The 16,717-nt window shown below is 49.4% G+C and overlaps 1 protein-coding gene across 1 annotated transcript in view; it reads right to left on the bottom strand.

The window, feature by feature from the left end:
* The window catches only part of Galnt6 (polypeptide N-acetylgalactosaminyltransferase 6), a 41,336-nt gene that overhangs the window by 15,651 nt on the left and 8,968 nt on the right, over positions 1-16,717 (bottom strand). Inside the window, exons 3-4 of the mRNA XM_005353876.2 lie at positions 11,038-11,628; positions 9,354-9,526 (exon numbers count right to left, since the gene is read on the bottom strand). Of these exons, the coding sequence (XP_005353933.1) occupies positions 9,354-9,526; positions 11,038-11,531 (667 nt within the window). The 5' untranslated portion in view covers positions 11,532-11,628. The remainder of the gene's footprint in view (positions 1-9,353; positions 9,527-11,037; positions 11,629-16,717) is intronic.

Here is a 16,717-nt window from a genome sequence, read left to right as displayed (position 1 = left end):
TACATATGTGTAGTGCATGTGTGTCTGTACATTACATATGTGTAGTGTCTATGTAGTCAGAAGAGGGTGTCGGATCCCTAGAATTGGAGTGACAGACAGCTGTGACCCACCAGGTGGGTGCTGGGAACTGAACCCGGGTCCTCTGAAAGAGCAGCCAATGCTCTTCAGTGTTATGCCATCCTTCCAGCCCTTGGCATCTCTGAGGATGACCTTGAACTTCTGATCCTCCTGTATTCACTTGCCACGTGTTGGAATTACAGACATGTGCCATCATGTGTGACTAATGTCTGCTGTGGGTTTGAACCCAGGACCTTGTGTGCTAAGCAAACACTCAACTAGCTGTATTTTATTCTTGGCCTCCTCCTGCTCCTCAGCGTTCTCTCTCAAAACTGTAAATCAGATGAACTTTGTTTGTTTTTGAAGATGTGGTGTCACTATGGGGTCTAGGCTGGACTCAGGCTCACAATTCTGCTACTTTAGTCTACTACAATTAGATAATTTTAATTTCAGAGGTGCATTAAAAACAAATCCAGGGCCAGTGAGATGACTTAGTGAGTGGAGGTGCTTGCTATGAAGGCCTGACAACCTGAGTTCAATTACTGGACCACAGAGTGGAAGGAGAGAACAGTCTCCCCGACAAGTGAAAAGCCCCAAGTTCACGTCTCAGCACTGGGGGGGGGGCACCCAAACCAAACAACAACAAATAAAAAAATAAAAAATCCATCACAGATTTATCATAATATAATCTAGCAATTTCACTTCTGGGTACAGATAAAAAAGAATTCAAAACAGGGACTGAAACAGATATTTGTATACCTGTTCATAGCAGGATTAGTCATAAAAGCCACTTGCAAAACCAACATATGAATGCATAAGCAAATGAGGTTTATCATTACCAGGGAATGTTATTCAGCCTGATGCATGCTCCACAGACCAGATCTTGAAAATACTATGGAATGTGAAAGAAGCCAGCCCCCAAAGACAAATGCTATATATGTTATTCACCTATGATAGGAGGAGTAGCCAGAGTGTTCAAATGCAACAGCCAGAAGGCGGGATGGGGCACCAGGTGCTGGTGCAGACAGCACTGTGGTTTTAACAGGCACCGAGGTGCAACATGGGAAGATGAAGGTCTGCAGATAGCAGTGGTGATGGCTGCATGACAGTTTGGATAGATTTAGGGTCAAAGATGGGGCCAGGGAGAGGGTTCAGAGGGTCGAAGCACGGTGCTGATGGCATCAATTTGATCTCCAGAACCCGTGTTTAAAAAAAAGTCAGGTGTAGGGACATACATCTGCAATCCCAGGCCTCCTACAGTGAGATGCAAGTCAGAGGCAGGAGAGTCAGAGGAGAAGGGAGAAGTGCCCCAAAGTTGTTCTCTGCCCTCCACACATGTACCATGACATGTACCATGACATGTACCATGACATGTGCGGGCCTGTACTCAAACACACGCACACATGCACATCCACATACAGTAATAATAATTTTGACACAATTTCTCTATTTAGCACCCCGGCTGGTAGCCTTGACTCGCTTTGAACTTGTTATGTAGACCAGGCTGGCCTCAAATTCACAGAGACTCAGTCCCAAGTGCTGGATTAAGGTAAGTGACATCATACTTGGCTAAAAGAATTTTTTTTTTTTTTTTTAAGAAGAGAAGGAAAAACATGGTCAAGATTGAGAGGCAGGAGCCTTGCCTATTATGCACAGGGGCCTAGGCTTGATTCTCAGCTTGATCACATACACACAAACGAACTGTTCATAGATTTCAAAGAAAAAGGTTAAATTCATATACTAAAATTAAAGTAAGCAAAAAATAGTGACGCCAGCATGCCTTAGGCTGTGCGCCACTCACAGAAGAGCAGACTCACTTGCCACTGCTTACACAGGCCTCGTCACTCACCCTTGCTCACTTTTGTATCCATGTGTTTGGCTGCCTTGCCCACTTCCTTTTAGCCATGACAGCCTGCTTTCTCGCCAACGCACCACGCCCGAGGGCCCCTGTGCTGGCTGCTGCTTTTGTAGGGACAGCCTGAGCGGCCTTCCCTGGCATCTCTGCTGAAGGGGTCCCCTGACTCGGTAGCCTAGCACTGTTCCTTTTCTCTCTCTTACCTGAACTGCTTCATAGACTTGTTGTTATCTAAAATGATATTCTGGGGGTTGGAGAGACAGCACAGTGTTAAGAGCCCTCGCTGCTCTGGCAGGGGGGCATCCACTTCAGGTGGCTCACGGCTACCTGGAACTCCACCTCCAGGTCTCTCCTTGCCTCTGTGGGTACTACACTCCTGTGCACATATCCTTATACAGACATGTTCACATATACATACATATAAATAAGATCTTATTTAAAAAATACAAGTTTGTGGGTTAATGTCAGGGTCTTCTATTCGATTCCATTGGTCGACTTCTCTGTTTTAATGCCAATACCAAGCTGTTTTCAATACTGTAGCTCTGTAGTAGAGTTTGAAGTCAGGGATGGTAATGCCTCCAGACGATCCTTTGTTGTATAAGATTGTTTTGGCTATCCTGGGTTTTTTGTTTTTCCATATAAAGTTGACAATGGGGATGTTCTATTGGGAACTCACCAAGGCCAGCTGGCCGGGGTCTGAAAAAGCCTGGGATAAAACCGGACTCTCTGAACATAGTGGACAATGAGGACTACTGAGAACTCAAGAACAATGGCAATGGGTTTCTGATCCTACTGCACGTACTGGCTTTGTGGGAGCCTAGGCAGTTTGGATGCTCAACTTACTAGACCTGGATGGAGGTGGGGGTGCCTTGGACTTCCCACAGGGCAGGGAACCCTGACTGCTCTTTGGGCTGAGGGGGGGGGAACTTAATTGGGGGAGGGAAATGGGAGGCGGTGGCGGGGAAGAGACAGAAATCTTTAATAAATAAATAAATTAAAAATAAATAAATAAATACAAAAAAAGACCACTCACAGAGAAAAAAATACAAAATAAAAGTATTGGAGAGATAAGTCAGCAGTTAAGAGCTCTAGCTGCTCTTGCAGAGATCCTGGGTTTGGCTTCCAGGACCCACATGGTGGCTCACAACCATCCTTCACTCCAGGTCCAGGGATCCAATGCCCTTTTCTGGCCTCTACGGGTACCAGAGACGTACATGGTGCACACATATACATGCAGGCAAGGCATTCATATATGTAAAAAAATCTAAAAAAATAAAATAATTTTCTGTCTTTTCAACTAAAAAACTAAGCAACTAGGTGGTGGTGGTGCACACCTTTAATTACAACACAAGGAGGCAGAGGCAGGTGGATCTCTGTGAGTTTGAGGCCAGCCTGGTCTGCTAAGAGAGTTCCAGGACAACTAGGGCTGTTACTCAGAGAAACACTGTCTTGAAAAACCAATAAATAAAACAAAGAAGTTAAGCTCCAAGAAGACAGGGCAGTAAGGGGTGAAGTCTCCTCCCCCAAGTATCAAATGCCCACATAATCATGGTCACAAGGCAGGAAGGGATGAAGTCTAGACTCTGATTCTACCTCTTGGCAAGGAATTGAAAGTCCTCCAGCCTATCACAGGGTCTCCTCCCCCAAGTATCAAATGCTCACATAATCATGGTCACCGGGCAGCTGTGGGGCACCTGGGTAGGAGGACAGAGAGCAGGCACACTGTCCAGCAGAGAAGCAGTCCTTTTGTGTGTGTAACAAGAGCCAGTTAATCTGATCAAACAGTCAAACGTGTGGGAAATTTTATCCTGTGTGGATAGACAGGCCAAGATTGCTGACCCACAGTTCTGTTCCTACTGACTAGCTCTCAGAGGCTTCCCGGAGGCTGAGAGGCTCAGAGAGGGGCGTTTCTTACAGTATGTGCACTGCCCGAGGATCACAAGTAGAGATGTGGCAGTGAATGTCACTGTAGGCAATGACATCGCATCATACAGTCTCAAAACAGGACTCAGAAGATGAAGAGGACCAGCCAGAGTTCTCAGGTGAGAAGTCAGAGATGACAGACGTGGCCTTAAGAGCGAGTGTGTGTGGGTACCGGAGGGATGGCCCCGTGGTTAGGAATTCTGGATACTCTTACAGAGGACCTGTGTCCCAGCATCCACACGGAGACTCACAATTATCTGTGACTCCAGTTCCAGGGGAATCCTCTGCCCTCCAAAGACATCAGGTGTACACATGGTACACAGACCTACATGCAGGCAAGGCACTTATACACAGAAAACAAAACAAAAGAATGAGCCCAGGCCAAACTGGAGGTGACAGAGAGAACACCTGGCACAGCCATGTCTGATGGGGATGGCAGAGGTCATAAGGCCAGCACAGCTGCTGGACAAAGGCCCAGCAAAGCCGAGCCGCAGGATGGCTGCCGGCCGGTGTTCATCATCATCAAAGATGAACCTTTGGCGTTCATCTCCACCTCTTGCATACTTGGGGGACTTTTAATATTTGTACAATTTGGGGATGTTAGACGGATGGGAAATTCCTTAGGAATCATTTATGTCTTCTCCCAGGAGTACTGCTTCTAAACTTCCCAGGATACTCCTGAAGATACTACCCTGCCCACTTTTAGGGAGATATCCTTATCTACTTGAAGATCTTCCTCATGCCTTGGAGGCTGTGGCACACATAAAGACGCCAGAGGTCTCTTTATGAGGCTCTGAGACGTTCTTTAAACATCTGTCCCTGTACTTATGCAGGAACAAGATATTCAAAACAAAGTCAACTCAAAAAGGTCAACAAAATTCAGTGGGCTGGAAGAGTTGGCCACAGATCAGCCTGCAAGCCTCTTCCCACTATATACCCAGGCAATGACGTGGGATACACAGCACCAAAGTTAGGTGAGCTGAAGTGACCTCTGCCCTCCAAGGAGGCTTATGTTGATGGATAAGAACGGCGTAGGAAGAATGAGATGTCAGGACCCCCCTTTCCTGGAAAAGCTGGCACATGCAGAGCCACTGTGGTGTCATATGACCCAGGGACAACAGAATGCCAGGATTAGATTTGCAAACAAACTTTGTAAAGATATAAATGTGAGCATTGTAGTATGCCAGAGTCTGAAGCGCTGCAGCAGCTTCCGCCTGAGGATTTTTCTTGGGCACTCTGACCATTAAGAGTTAATAATACAAGCTTGGACACGGCAGCAGGCCTGGGATGGCTGGAAGATTTTGTTTTGGCCTAGTACCCTTGTAGCCACAAAAGCTATCAGCCCGAGAGCAGGCTGTCATATGCCTCTAGATTCTTAAAAATTGGGTTATGGGATTAATGAGTAATAATAATTAAAAATGAAAACTGCTTATCAATGATATCAAAACTTGAGAGGAAATGATTGGAAATGATAACTCTGTTCTGTCATAGTTTATTGATGACTAAAAAAATGAGCAAGAGGAGGTGAAACACATGTCCAAAGCCAGAATGATATGATCTATGCTTTGGAGCAACATGGATGTATCCCTGCTTACTAAATTCTGTATAAAGAAGCGCCCTGGCTTCCAGTTACTCAGGCTGCAAGATTCTCCACATCACCAGGGACTGGTTCTCTCTGTCTCTCACCTACTCTTTACATCCTCTGAGGGACCTGTCCCCTGCCTGGGCAAACACAGGAATGGGGTCTGGAGAGACGCCTGCTCTTCTGGAGGACCTGAGTTCGGATCCCAGCTCAGCATCAGGTTGCTCAGAGGCACCTGTAACTCCATCTCCGAGGACCCCTGGCTTCCTAGGGCACCTGCACTCACACGTGTATACCCACACAGACACACATAATAATGTAGTTTAACTAGGAATGTATTTGGAACACAGGTCTGCTGGCTGCTATGAAGGGTACTGTCCTGATTGCTCTTTTTCTGTCTTTTCCTTTTTGTCAACTTGACACAAGCTAGAGGGATCAACAATTGAGAAAACACCTCCAAAAGATCAGCCTGAGCTTCAAAGCCAATGGGACACTTTCTTAATTAGTGGTCCATGTGGGCAGGCCCAGACCGCTGCGGGTGGTGCCATCCCTGGTCAGGAGATCCTGGGTTATATAAGCAGGCTGAGTAAGCTGTATTAGTGTTCCTGCATGGCCTCGGCTTCAACTCCTTCCTCTAGGTTCCTGCCTTGAGTTTTTGTCCTGACTTCTCTTCACTCTGGGCAACAACTGCAATGTGAAATAAACCCTCTCCTTTCCCAGACACTTCTTTTGTCACAGCAATAGAAAACCTAACTAAGACAGAAACTGGAGTCAGGAGTGGGGTGTTGCTGTGATGTCTGACCGTGCTTTTTGGGAGGACTGTGGAAGGATGCTGGGACCTTGGCTAGAAAAGTCATCCAGTGCTGAGAGCTTACGGAACTGGTATGGGAGCTCAGAAGACAACGCTCAGAGCAGAGCAGAGGATAGAAGACTGGCTTGCAAAGTTTCAGAGGGAAGTTTGAGGGTCCTTTAAATATTATATTAGGGCCATGAGATATTTTGAATTAAGAATCTGTGGTTCTAGTCAGCTAGAGCCAAAGACTCGGCTATGATTAGCAAGAGGCCGGGACCGGGAAGTGAACTCTTCTGGGAAGCTGTGGGCCAGAGAAGACCGAGGCAGGACCTCTGCACTGGCAGCCAGCTGAACTTGGTCATGTGGAAGAGTCACACAGGGTACTGGTTTTAAAGACATAATGGGGTCATGGGGAAGAGCTGAGGCTCGACGCTGAAAGAGGCCAGGGGACATCACTGGTGCAGGTGCAGCCACGGTTTCAGAAGAAACCCCAGGATTGAAGGGGTCACAGAGAACAGCAGAGGCTTGGACTGGTCAGGGTCCCAGAAGAGAACCTGAAAGAGGCTACTGATGAAGGCACAGCCTGGTTGTGCACAGACCCCAGCATTTTGGAAATGTAGAACCATACAACAGCCACCGAGGACAGCAGCAGCTGTGGGCTGGAGCTAGCCGGAGCCCACAAAGGAGCTACGTGTGCTGTGAACATGAGCTAGAGAAATGGGACCTTTTGGAGCCCAGAAGACCGTGAGTTCCAGAGGTCAGACACTGAACTGTTTATACTTCTAGACTTGGATTTTGCTTCAGTCTGATTGTCACTGTGCCCCGATTCTCCCCTCATGGAGCCTTTAACTTGTTTTTGATTTTCCCAGATACCTAACATGCCAGGCACTTGCCCACCAGACCTCCCTTCTGCAACCTCGATACTTGTGTGGCCAAGTGCCAGTCTTCCCTGGAAAAGAGAGAGCTCCCTAGACAAGAGGTTTTAGTAGTACTTATGCCCAGCTGCCTCTCCCTCTGCCCTCATATTCTTGAAGGATCCTCCCTAACCCAGGACTAGAGTAGCCGGGAGAGACAGGGGGGGTCTGGCTGCAGCATGGGATATGAGCACGGGTCCACAGTGATGCCTCATCTCTTTTTAAATAGATATATTGAGCCTGGGCATGAATGCCACTTCAACATGTGTGATTGCTCATTCTGTCAACTTCACGGGCTCTGGGATCATCGAATGATGACCCTCCAGACCTCTTGATCGGTTAAGAGAAGCAGGAAGAGTGGCCTGCTGTGGCGCCATCATTCGCTGGCATTTGGGACTGCAGGGCAAGGAGAAGACGAGCTGAGCACAGACCGTTACTGGCTGTGGATGCAGTGTGCCCAGCTGCCTTAGGCGCCTGCTGTTGTGACTTCCCCACCACAGTGGACTAGAACTTTAACCTGGGAACCAAACCTGTGTCCTCCGAAAGAGCTGCCAGTGCTCCCAACAGCTGAGCCGTCTTTCCAGCCCCTTGTCAGTGGTCACAGTGATGGGACAAGGAACTACGACTTCGATAGAGAGAGAACCTGCTTACAGAGTCCTTGGTTTGAACACAGCATCCCTACAAGGCCCTGTTACTCTCAGATCCGTGGCAAACCTACACTGCAGCCACCCTCAGTCTCCTTAACAGACTCCTGTCTCTAGAGCTCTGCTTGGGCTCCTCTCTCTCCCAGGAACGCCCACCACCTGCTGCTCCTTCCTCAGACACCATTCTGTGAGAGCCAAAGTTACACTTCAAGTTCTATTTACTGTGCCTCAGAGATCCATGAAACAAAAACGCCTCTGACCTGTGAGCCCCTTGCCCCAGGACAGACAGCTCCTGCAATGCTGGGAACTGTTGTCTATGGGAGGCAGCAAGACACATGTTTTTGTTTGACCCATCTGCATGGATATGTTTGACCACAGATGGGCAGGAGGTTCACAGGATGGAGGTACTTCAGGATATATGTTTGCCTCTGATTGGACCTGATGGGAAAAGCAATGAATTGTGGGATTTCCTTCTTACGCCACCACAAACTGTGATTCTGGGCCATTTCTCAGGAACCTAGCCACAGCCCATCCACCTGGCCAGTATTTAAATAAAGCTTGCTTCAGGTTTGGCTTGAAACTGTGGTAGTAGTCTTGGGATTAACAATCCTTCCAGGCCCAGCTCCAGCACAGCCTCCATCGTCAGCCAGTCACAGCCACACCAGACAGAACATCTCAGGGCTACACACTCCCACACGGCGAGAAAAACAAACTCACAGGGAGCTCTCCTGCGACGCCATTCCATCCCCTGCGGCCCACAAATCATATTCATCACCTGTCTCACACCCTCACCTCCCACAGGCAGGAGTCAAGGGTGCCCATTTGTAGAAAAGGGAAGCTGGAACTCAGAGCGGCCCAGTGCAGTCAGGGCTGGAATTAGAATCCTCAAGGTTGGACTTTCAAGTCCCCGTCATTTCATGGCATTTCACTGTCTGCTGAAGGAGCGCTCAGGCCCTATGCACATGAGCTCTGAATGGTTCATGAGCCTTCTCAGGGAGCCATTTCCCCTCTGACTGGTGCCTAGGTCAAGTCACTCACTCTGGAACTGGCGGGAGGTCGAAAACTTGAGCAGTCTCCCCTATTAACATTTAGGACAGAAGGGGCTTCTGAGGGGGGAGCCTTCAGAATCAGAGGGAGACCAGGAGGGCCCTCCAGCCACCTGCCCTGCCCTGCCCAGCAGGCCCCGTCTTTCCCTCCCTTCCCCTCCTCCTCCTTTATTTATTTAGTGTTTGTATTTGCAAGCGCCTGTGCACACACACTCAAATCACAACACTCAGGTAGAGTTGGTTGGTAGTGCGTGGGTCTCAGGGTTCAGATTCAGGTCACCAGGCTTGGCAGCCAAGTGTACTAACTTGCCGAGCTGCTCACTGGCCATTTCCTTTTAACTCCTGAGTTAGGGTTGCCCGCGAGAGCAAACAGGGAACCTTGGAGGCCCAGGTTGCCACATGTGGTGCGGACGAGTTCAAGGCTCCAGGAATGTGGCCCGTGTGCCCTGCTCCCGCCTGGCCTTGAGCCGGGTCCTTAGAGACCTGGCCTCCTCAGAGGGCCCCTGGACTCTGCCCCTACGCAGACGCGCCAGCCTCACCCTCTGTGCTGGCGTCATCCACCAGGATGATCTCCTTCAGCAAGATGGCAGGGCTGGTGTGCAGGACGCTGTAGACTGTGCGCAGCAGAGTGGACCAGGCTTCGTTGTGGAACACAATGATCACGCTGGTGGTGGGCAGTGGGGGACAGCGCCGGAACCTCTGGTCCACACACCTGGAACAACGGAAGGACATACAAACTCTCTAAGTCCTGGGGCAGGGGAGGAGTTCCAGGGGGGGAAGAAAGAGAGGTCTGTCTAGAGCTCCCTTACCCCCAACCCCCGTTATCCCCCACACCCAACACACCAATCGCCATTCCCTGCCTGTACTTGGGAATAGCTCTTACTCCGTGGCTCCATCCTCCCGCCCTCAGTGCAATCCCCTCCAAAGCCACGCCCAGGATGCTCAGGTACACCACCCCTCCCCGCAACTGCATTTCTCTCTCAGGCCAGGTGTTCCCACAACTGCCTCCCTCTGCACCGTGGACACTGCACAGGGTGTGACTGTTCAGAGGGCTGAGTCACTAAGGGCAAATGTTCAGAGTAAGGTAAAGGTCCTTCCTAAGAGTTCTAGTTCATACTTCCTCTCGAAACCCTCTCCAGACTCCTCGCCATCTGACTCTAGCAATTTCCTGGGACCTTTCCCCCACCGTCTCCCCCAACAACTATTGCGTGACACCCGGCTATCCTGCCATCTAGACACCATAAGGGTCAGGGACCCAAATCCCAGGGAACACACAGCTGACCACTCTTTTCGTTTTGTGGAGACAGGGTCTCCCGGTGTAAACCAGGCTGGTCTCACATTGGCAATCCTCCTGTCTCAGCCTCCTAAGTCCTGGCATTATCAGACTCAGTTTCCTGACGCTCTCCTGTTTATCAGGGAGATGTTGTCAGACCGCCGGAGAGCCTCCTCAGCTTTCTGCTCTGGCTGCCCCTATGCCGACGTCATTCTTTTCTGAGAGGTTCCTGATGGCCAAGCTACACCTTGTTGGCTCAAGTCCGGGGAAGCCCAGGTTTGCAGCCTGTTAAGGTCATGACTTTTAGTGGAGCCTCTTGTTTCTTTCCAACTCATTAGTTAGAAGGGGCAATGGCTAAGTGTGAAAGACAAAAAAAAAATTATCAGGACACAGTGTGATTACGGGGGGGGGCACACGTTAGAGGGGAGGGCAGCTCTAAGATCCAAGTGTGGGTCTTCCCAAAATCAAGAGCATAAGTGGCTTCAAGTTGGAATGACTTACGGACCTGTGGCCTTCACTAGAGGGAACCAAGAGGGTGGTGTGGGGACCTTCTGGACTACCACAGCAGCAGTCAGGATATGTCTGCTCTCTCAAATTAGTACCAGAGGCCCAGATGGCAGCAGCAGGTTCAGCATCTTGAGGGCTGCAGAAGCCACAGCTCTGTCCCAGCCCCTCCCGGTTCCCTGTGCCAGGTCCTGGCTGGCAACCTTGGGTTCTTCTTCTACATCCTGTCCCCTCCACAGCTGTTTTTCAGCTCACAGGTCCTTATGACCCCTGCCTGATCATAGTACTCCTGAGCTCCAGCCCCTGCGATCAGGGCAATTGGTCAGCAAAAGGGAAGAGGAAATCCCTGCCTGTTCTCAATTTCCCTTTGGCTTGCTTTCTGACAACTCCTGGCCACACTTCTGGGAAAGCTCTGGTCACCTCTGAGAGTTCTGGACACTACTTACTCAGGGGGTCGGGTGTCTGACCCCAGGGACCTCTGCAAGGAGATGCGGTCACTGGCAAAGGCATTGAAGCAGTGTTTCTTATAACCCTCTTCCTTTTCCTGGGTCTCTAGAGGGGTCCATTCTTCCTTCTGAAATGGTTTTCCGTCAGCACCGGGGCTGCTAGGGTCCTGAGGTGGCCGTTCCCAGAAGGGCTTCAGCTCAGCAGGGGTATAGAACCCAGGAAGGCAGGAGTGGTTTGTGGAGAGCTGAGTCTGCTGGGGGTCCGGAGCCCTGATCTGCAGCTTGGGCATGGCATCTCTGATGTTGTTTACAGCACCTAGCATGAGGTCCAGCACATGGTCCTTCTGGCCTACCAGGGACTTCAGCCAAGGCTTCTCCATGGCCTGCTGCTCCCGTTTGCTTACTTCCTTTTGCCGGATGAAGAGGAAGAACATGACGGCGCTGCCGAGCATGGCTAGGCGTAGGGGCATGTGGCGTCTGCGGAGGAGCCTCATCTTCCCGACCAGGACCCACGCAGTGTCGGTACCAAGTCTTGGACGTCACTTTGGAAATAGCTTGCTATGCCAGGGTGACCAGGCCTGGGGCCTCAGCCTGAGAAAAGAGGGCATATGAGAGAGATGAGCCACTGCAGAGATGGGGAGGGCTGGGGACTCCAAAGTGAGTGTACCTGTCCCCTTCCCACATGGCCATAGCATCCTGGCATCTAAATTTCCTTTTGCTATAAATGAGAAAACTGGGTCCCGGTCTTTCCTGCTGGGAGGAAACTACTTTGGGAAACACTTTGTCACTAAAATAAAGTTGAGCTGGAACACACTTGTCGGTGCCTTGACTTAGAGGATAGGACGGGCAGCAACTCCATGAACCACCTGTAGTCTCATTCCAAGCTATTTTGATTTTTGAGACAGGGTTTGCTAATTAGCCCAGGCTGGCCTTCAACTCCTGGTCCACAGCCTCCTGTGAACTGGGATGATAAGCATGGACCACCGCCTGGCCCACTTTGGACGTCAGATAAACTGGTTTGTGTGACCCTGGAGGCCTGGACAAGAATGTCTGTGGCATCACTGAGCAAAAGCGGCAGCAATGAATAATCAGCTGTTGAACGGTGAAGTGTGAGACTACCACTCCGCGAAGCTCTCTGAAACCGCGGAAGGAACGAGCCACCTCTCTGAAGCGCTCCAGAGCAGGCTCTCTGCAGCCGCAGAAGGAACGAGCCACCTCTCTGAAGCGCTCCAGAGCAGGCTCTCTGCAGCCGCGGAAGGAACGAGCCACCTCTCTGAAGCGCTCCAGAGCAGTGGGGTAAAAAGGCAAGCTGCAGAGAGATAGTGTTTCCCTTTACTGAAAACTATAAAATACGCCCATGTTAGAGATGGTGCTGTACGTATAAATATGTGGTAAAGCTATAAAGAGGATAAGAACAAGAAAGCCAGCGTTTCTGAAGAAAGACAAAAATGTATGAAGGAGTCGGGCTTGGTGGATCATGCCTTTAGGGAGGCAGAGGCAGGCAGATATTTGCCTGTTCAAGGCCAGCCTGGTCTACACAGCGAGTTCCAGGACAGCCAGGGCTATTGGGGATAGGGGAAAAAGAAAAAGAGGTACAAAGAAATACCGATTAGAGATAAACAGATGAGGGCTAGAAAGTTAGAAAATGCGTTCTTCTTTCTGGAGGCGGATGCTGATGTGGGCAGTATCTTACCTCTCTCTCTTTCTTTCTTCCTTCCTTTCTTTCTTTCTTTCTTTCTTTCTTTCTTTCTTTCTTTCTTTCTTTTTTTCCCACAAGACACAGACACGGTTGCTGTTTAACAGCCCTGTCTTGGAACTCGCTCTGCAGACCAGGCTAGCCTTAGACTCACAGAGATCCGCCTGCCTCTGCCTCCTGAGTGCTGGGATTAAACCCATGTGCTACTGCTACCCAGCATCCCTTTCTCTTTCTTTTGAGATAGGGTTGCTAGTGTAGACAAGGCTGTCCTCGAACTCACTCTATAGACCAGGCTAGCCTTAGACTCACAGAGATCCGCCTGCCTCTGCCTCATGAGTGCTGGGATTAAAGGCGTGCACCGCCACACCTCGCCTACTCTTAGTCTTTATGTCTGACACGTATTTTGTAAATATAGTTGACCCCGAAACAATGCAGGGGTTAAGGGTGTCAACTTTCTATTCAGTTGAAAACATAATTTTCTACTCCCCTAAAACTATCATCAGTGGCTATTGACTGGAAGGAAGCCTTACTAATAGCAATAGTAATCAATTAATACAAATGTATACTCTGTATGGTGGCCAGTACACACCAGCTGTGAAAGATCACATGTATACTCTGTATGGTGGCCAGTACACACCAGCTGTGAAAGATTTCTGTGTATCATGTGAGATTTTATGGAAGGATGACCAGCTCAGATGGAGACAATTAGTGTCAAATGACATTTTGAGCACCACAGGGGCACAGGAGAGGAAGCAATGGGGTTATCACATGGTAGGGCATATAGATTTCAGTGCTGTAATCCTGCAGTTCATTCTATGCAATTACGACTTTTTCAGTCACGCTGAGGCCTCACGTGTCTAAACGCACTCTTCACAGAGCTGCGCCCGCTTCCAGCTGGGACTGACCGCACGGTCATCTTCAGTTCTGCAACGCTGCTCTCCTCTCACACACGGACACGGCGTGCTTGTGTGCCCACGTTCTCACAATCATAGATTCGTGTGGCAGGGGCGGAGCTTAGTTGACAGAGTGTGATGCACACTCGTCCTCCTAACACCCAGAAGGTGGAGGCAGGAGGATCAGAAGTTCAAGATTACACTCAGCTACCTAGTAAGTTCAAGGTCAACCTGGACTGTGAGACAATTAAAAACATGCACACACAATAGGTTTGTATATCTTTTGTGTCAGATACATCATTATCAGCATATATTTTATGTATTCATGATATATCTATTAAAATACATTTCTACATTCACTTGTTAATTTTTCAGATTGTCAAAAATTCCTTGCCCCTCAAAATGTACATCTGGGTGGGCCCATGGAGCTCAAACTCCTGTTGCCCGAGGGCCAAGTGGTTTCTTCTGTATTTACTCACTTAGAACATATATATATATATATATGTATGTATATGTGTATGTGTGTATGAATGTACGTATGTATGTGTGTATGTGTATGAATGTACGTATGTATGTATGTGTGTGTATGTATGTATATGCTTTTTTGTTTTTTGAAACAGGGTTTCTCTGTATAGCTCTGACTGTCTTGGAACTCACTCTGTAGACCAGGCTGGTCTCGAACCCAGAGAGATCCACTGGCCTCTTCCTCCCCAGTGCTGAGATTAAAGGTATGCTCCACCACTGTCTGGCAATTATTTTAATTTTTGATAGGATTTTACTATGTAACTTGTTGGCCTAAAACCCTTGATCTCCTGCCTTAGCTCCCACAAGCTGAGATTATGAGCACATGTTGCTAATTCCAGATGAAATTGTTGTTGCTGCTGCTTTTAATCTAAAATTGTATTCCATGATAACACCTTCCATGCAGTACTAGGCATGGGGGGGAAATGAGGGGTAAGAGGGTGGAGTGAGGAGGGAGGGGGTTGGCCAGGCAGCACCCCAGTCAGAAGATGAGCATGAAGAGTTTTCTACGGGAGCTAAGCTAGTATAAAGTCTCCAGCTGATGGATGCTGGTGTCAAGAGATGCGACATCAGGCTCAGGCCCCTTTAGAGGAGCCACCTCTATAGCTGGTACAGGGTTAAGGGAGAAAGGAAATGTTTCTCAGAAGTGTGGCAGTCTTATCAGTGTGCACAGTCAGTTTTCAAAAAATAGTCTCAGCTATTAGCCACAGGTGACCCTTGGGAGATTTATTTTATCCCTCTAAGCCTTGATTTCCTCATCTATAAACTAGGAGTTGCCAACACCCAACTCGGGCGGTGCTGAGGATTAGGTTAGGTGATGTATGCAAAACCTACGGCCGAGTTCGTGTCGTTTTCTAAGCCCTCGGGTACTTCTATCGTTGCAATGAATAAGGCCCTGTGCAGTTTCCCGGCAATCACCACCCCCAGGCATCTGTTCCTTGGCCAAAGCCACGGCATGGCACCTGGCATCCTTTGCTTTAAGGTGACCCTGGGCTGACGATGACAGTTACCTCCCCACCCCCGTTCGTTCCTCATAGTGCACACCCAAGACCTGTCGAGTCTATTCTGAGAAAAAACCAGTGACTCTGCTTGAGATGCTTAGTGCTCTTCGCTGCGCCCAGGTCTGTCTGCGGGAAGCCTGGTGCTGGGAGTCCCTTGTACATGGAGAATACATGGTCAGCACAGACTCAATGGCCAGCAAGCTCAGTCTGCTGCGGAGACAGTGATTTCTTTTGTAGCATTATCAATAATAAATGAAAGAAATCCTTATTTTGATGTTGGAGAGATGGCTCAGCAGTTAGGAGTGCTCGCTGTTCTTGCAGAGGACCTGGATTCAGTTCCCAACACAGACAGGGAGCTGACAACTCATTCCGGGGATCCAGCACCCTCTGCTGGCCTCAGAGGGCATTGGGTGCATATGGTGCACATCTCTACTTGCAACCAAAACATCCATAACACAAAATAAAAACAAATCTTGTTTTAAATTCCTGCTTTGTATTAAGGATTATTTAGGCTATGAGAGACATTTATTGATTCTGTTGCTATAAGTGGAAGACCTACTATGTGCCAGGGACTCGGAAAGGGCAAGGATGAGTAAGGCCTCCCCTCAGGGAGGGAGCATGGGGGGGGCTTAGTTGGGAGGAGGAGTTTATAGGGAATGCCAGATGGAGGAAGGCCAAAACGTCACACGGTGGGGGGGGGAAGCTTGGGCTGAGCACCGAGTTCACCTTAGTTGTCTGCACAAGTTTAGCATGTTTCAAGTGAAGAGCATTATTGAAGGCTGAGCTGGAACAGCCAATTAGTGAGCAACAGCCCAGGACGGGGGAGTGGGAGCTCAGAGAAGCGCAAAAGCTGGCTGGGGTGAAGCCCTCACGCTGTTTGCCCTTGAGAAACGGGGAGCAGTTTTCCAGGAAGGATTCTAGGAAGGGGAATAGAACAGCTGGTGGCTGATGAGGTGAGCAGCAGCTGCTCAGCAGCTGGGTGACCAGGTAAGAGGGACTGGGAGATCGGACCCAGGGAGCAGCCCTGCCAGTGGCAGAAGTGGCACCAGCAAAACTCTTTTGGGTCTTAGGGTAGGACACAAAGGTAGACAGTGGGGTGTGAGGCTCAACGCCTCTCCCCAAGGGTTGTGAAGGTCCCAGGAAGTGGGGCAGTCCTGGGAAAACACTCAGCAGCTGAGAACACTGGGTGCTCTAGGGACCCAGGTTCAACTCCCGGCACCCACACGACACCTCATGACTGCTGTAACTCCTGTTCGGGGAGAGCTGGTGCTCTCTTCTGGCTTCACAGTCACCCAGATATCTGTGCTACACAGACATACACTCAGGCGAAATATGCATGAAATAGAAACAAAATTAAACAAAATTAAGTGGAAGAGGTGATTCCACAGGGCAGGCCAGGGAGGAGCGAGCGCTGAATGCCATCTGGTACTGCAAGTCCCATTGTACTGCACTGCGAGCCCACACTGTACTGCGAGCCCACACCGTACTGCGAGTCACACTGTACTGCGCGCCACACTGTACTGCGAGCCCACACCGTACTGCGAGCCACACTGTACTGCGCGCCACAC

Source organism: Microtus ochrogaster, chromosome 15 (genome assembly GCF_000317375.1).
Source record: "Microtus ochrogaster isolate Prairie Vole_2 chromosome 15, MicOch1.0, whole genome shotgun sequence".
NCBI lineage: Eukaryota > Metazoa > Chordata > Mammalia > Rodentia > Cricetidae > Microtus > Microtus ochrogaster.
This window is presented reverse-complemented; position numbering and strand designations above follow the sequence as displayed.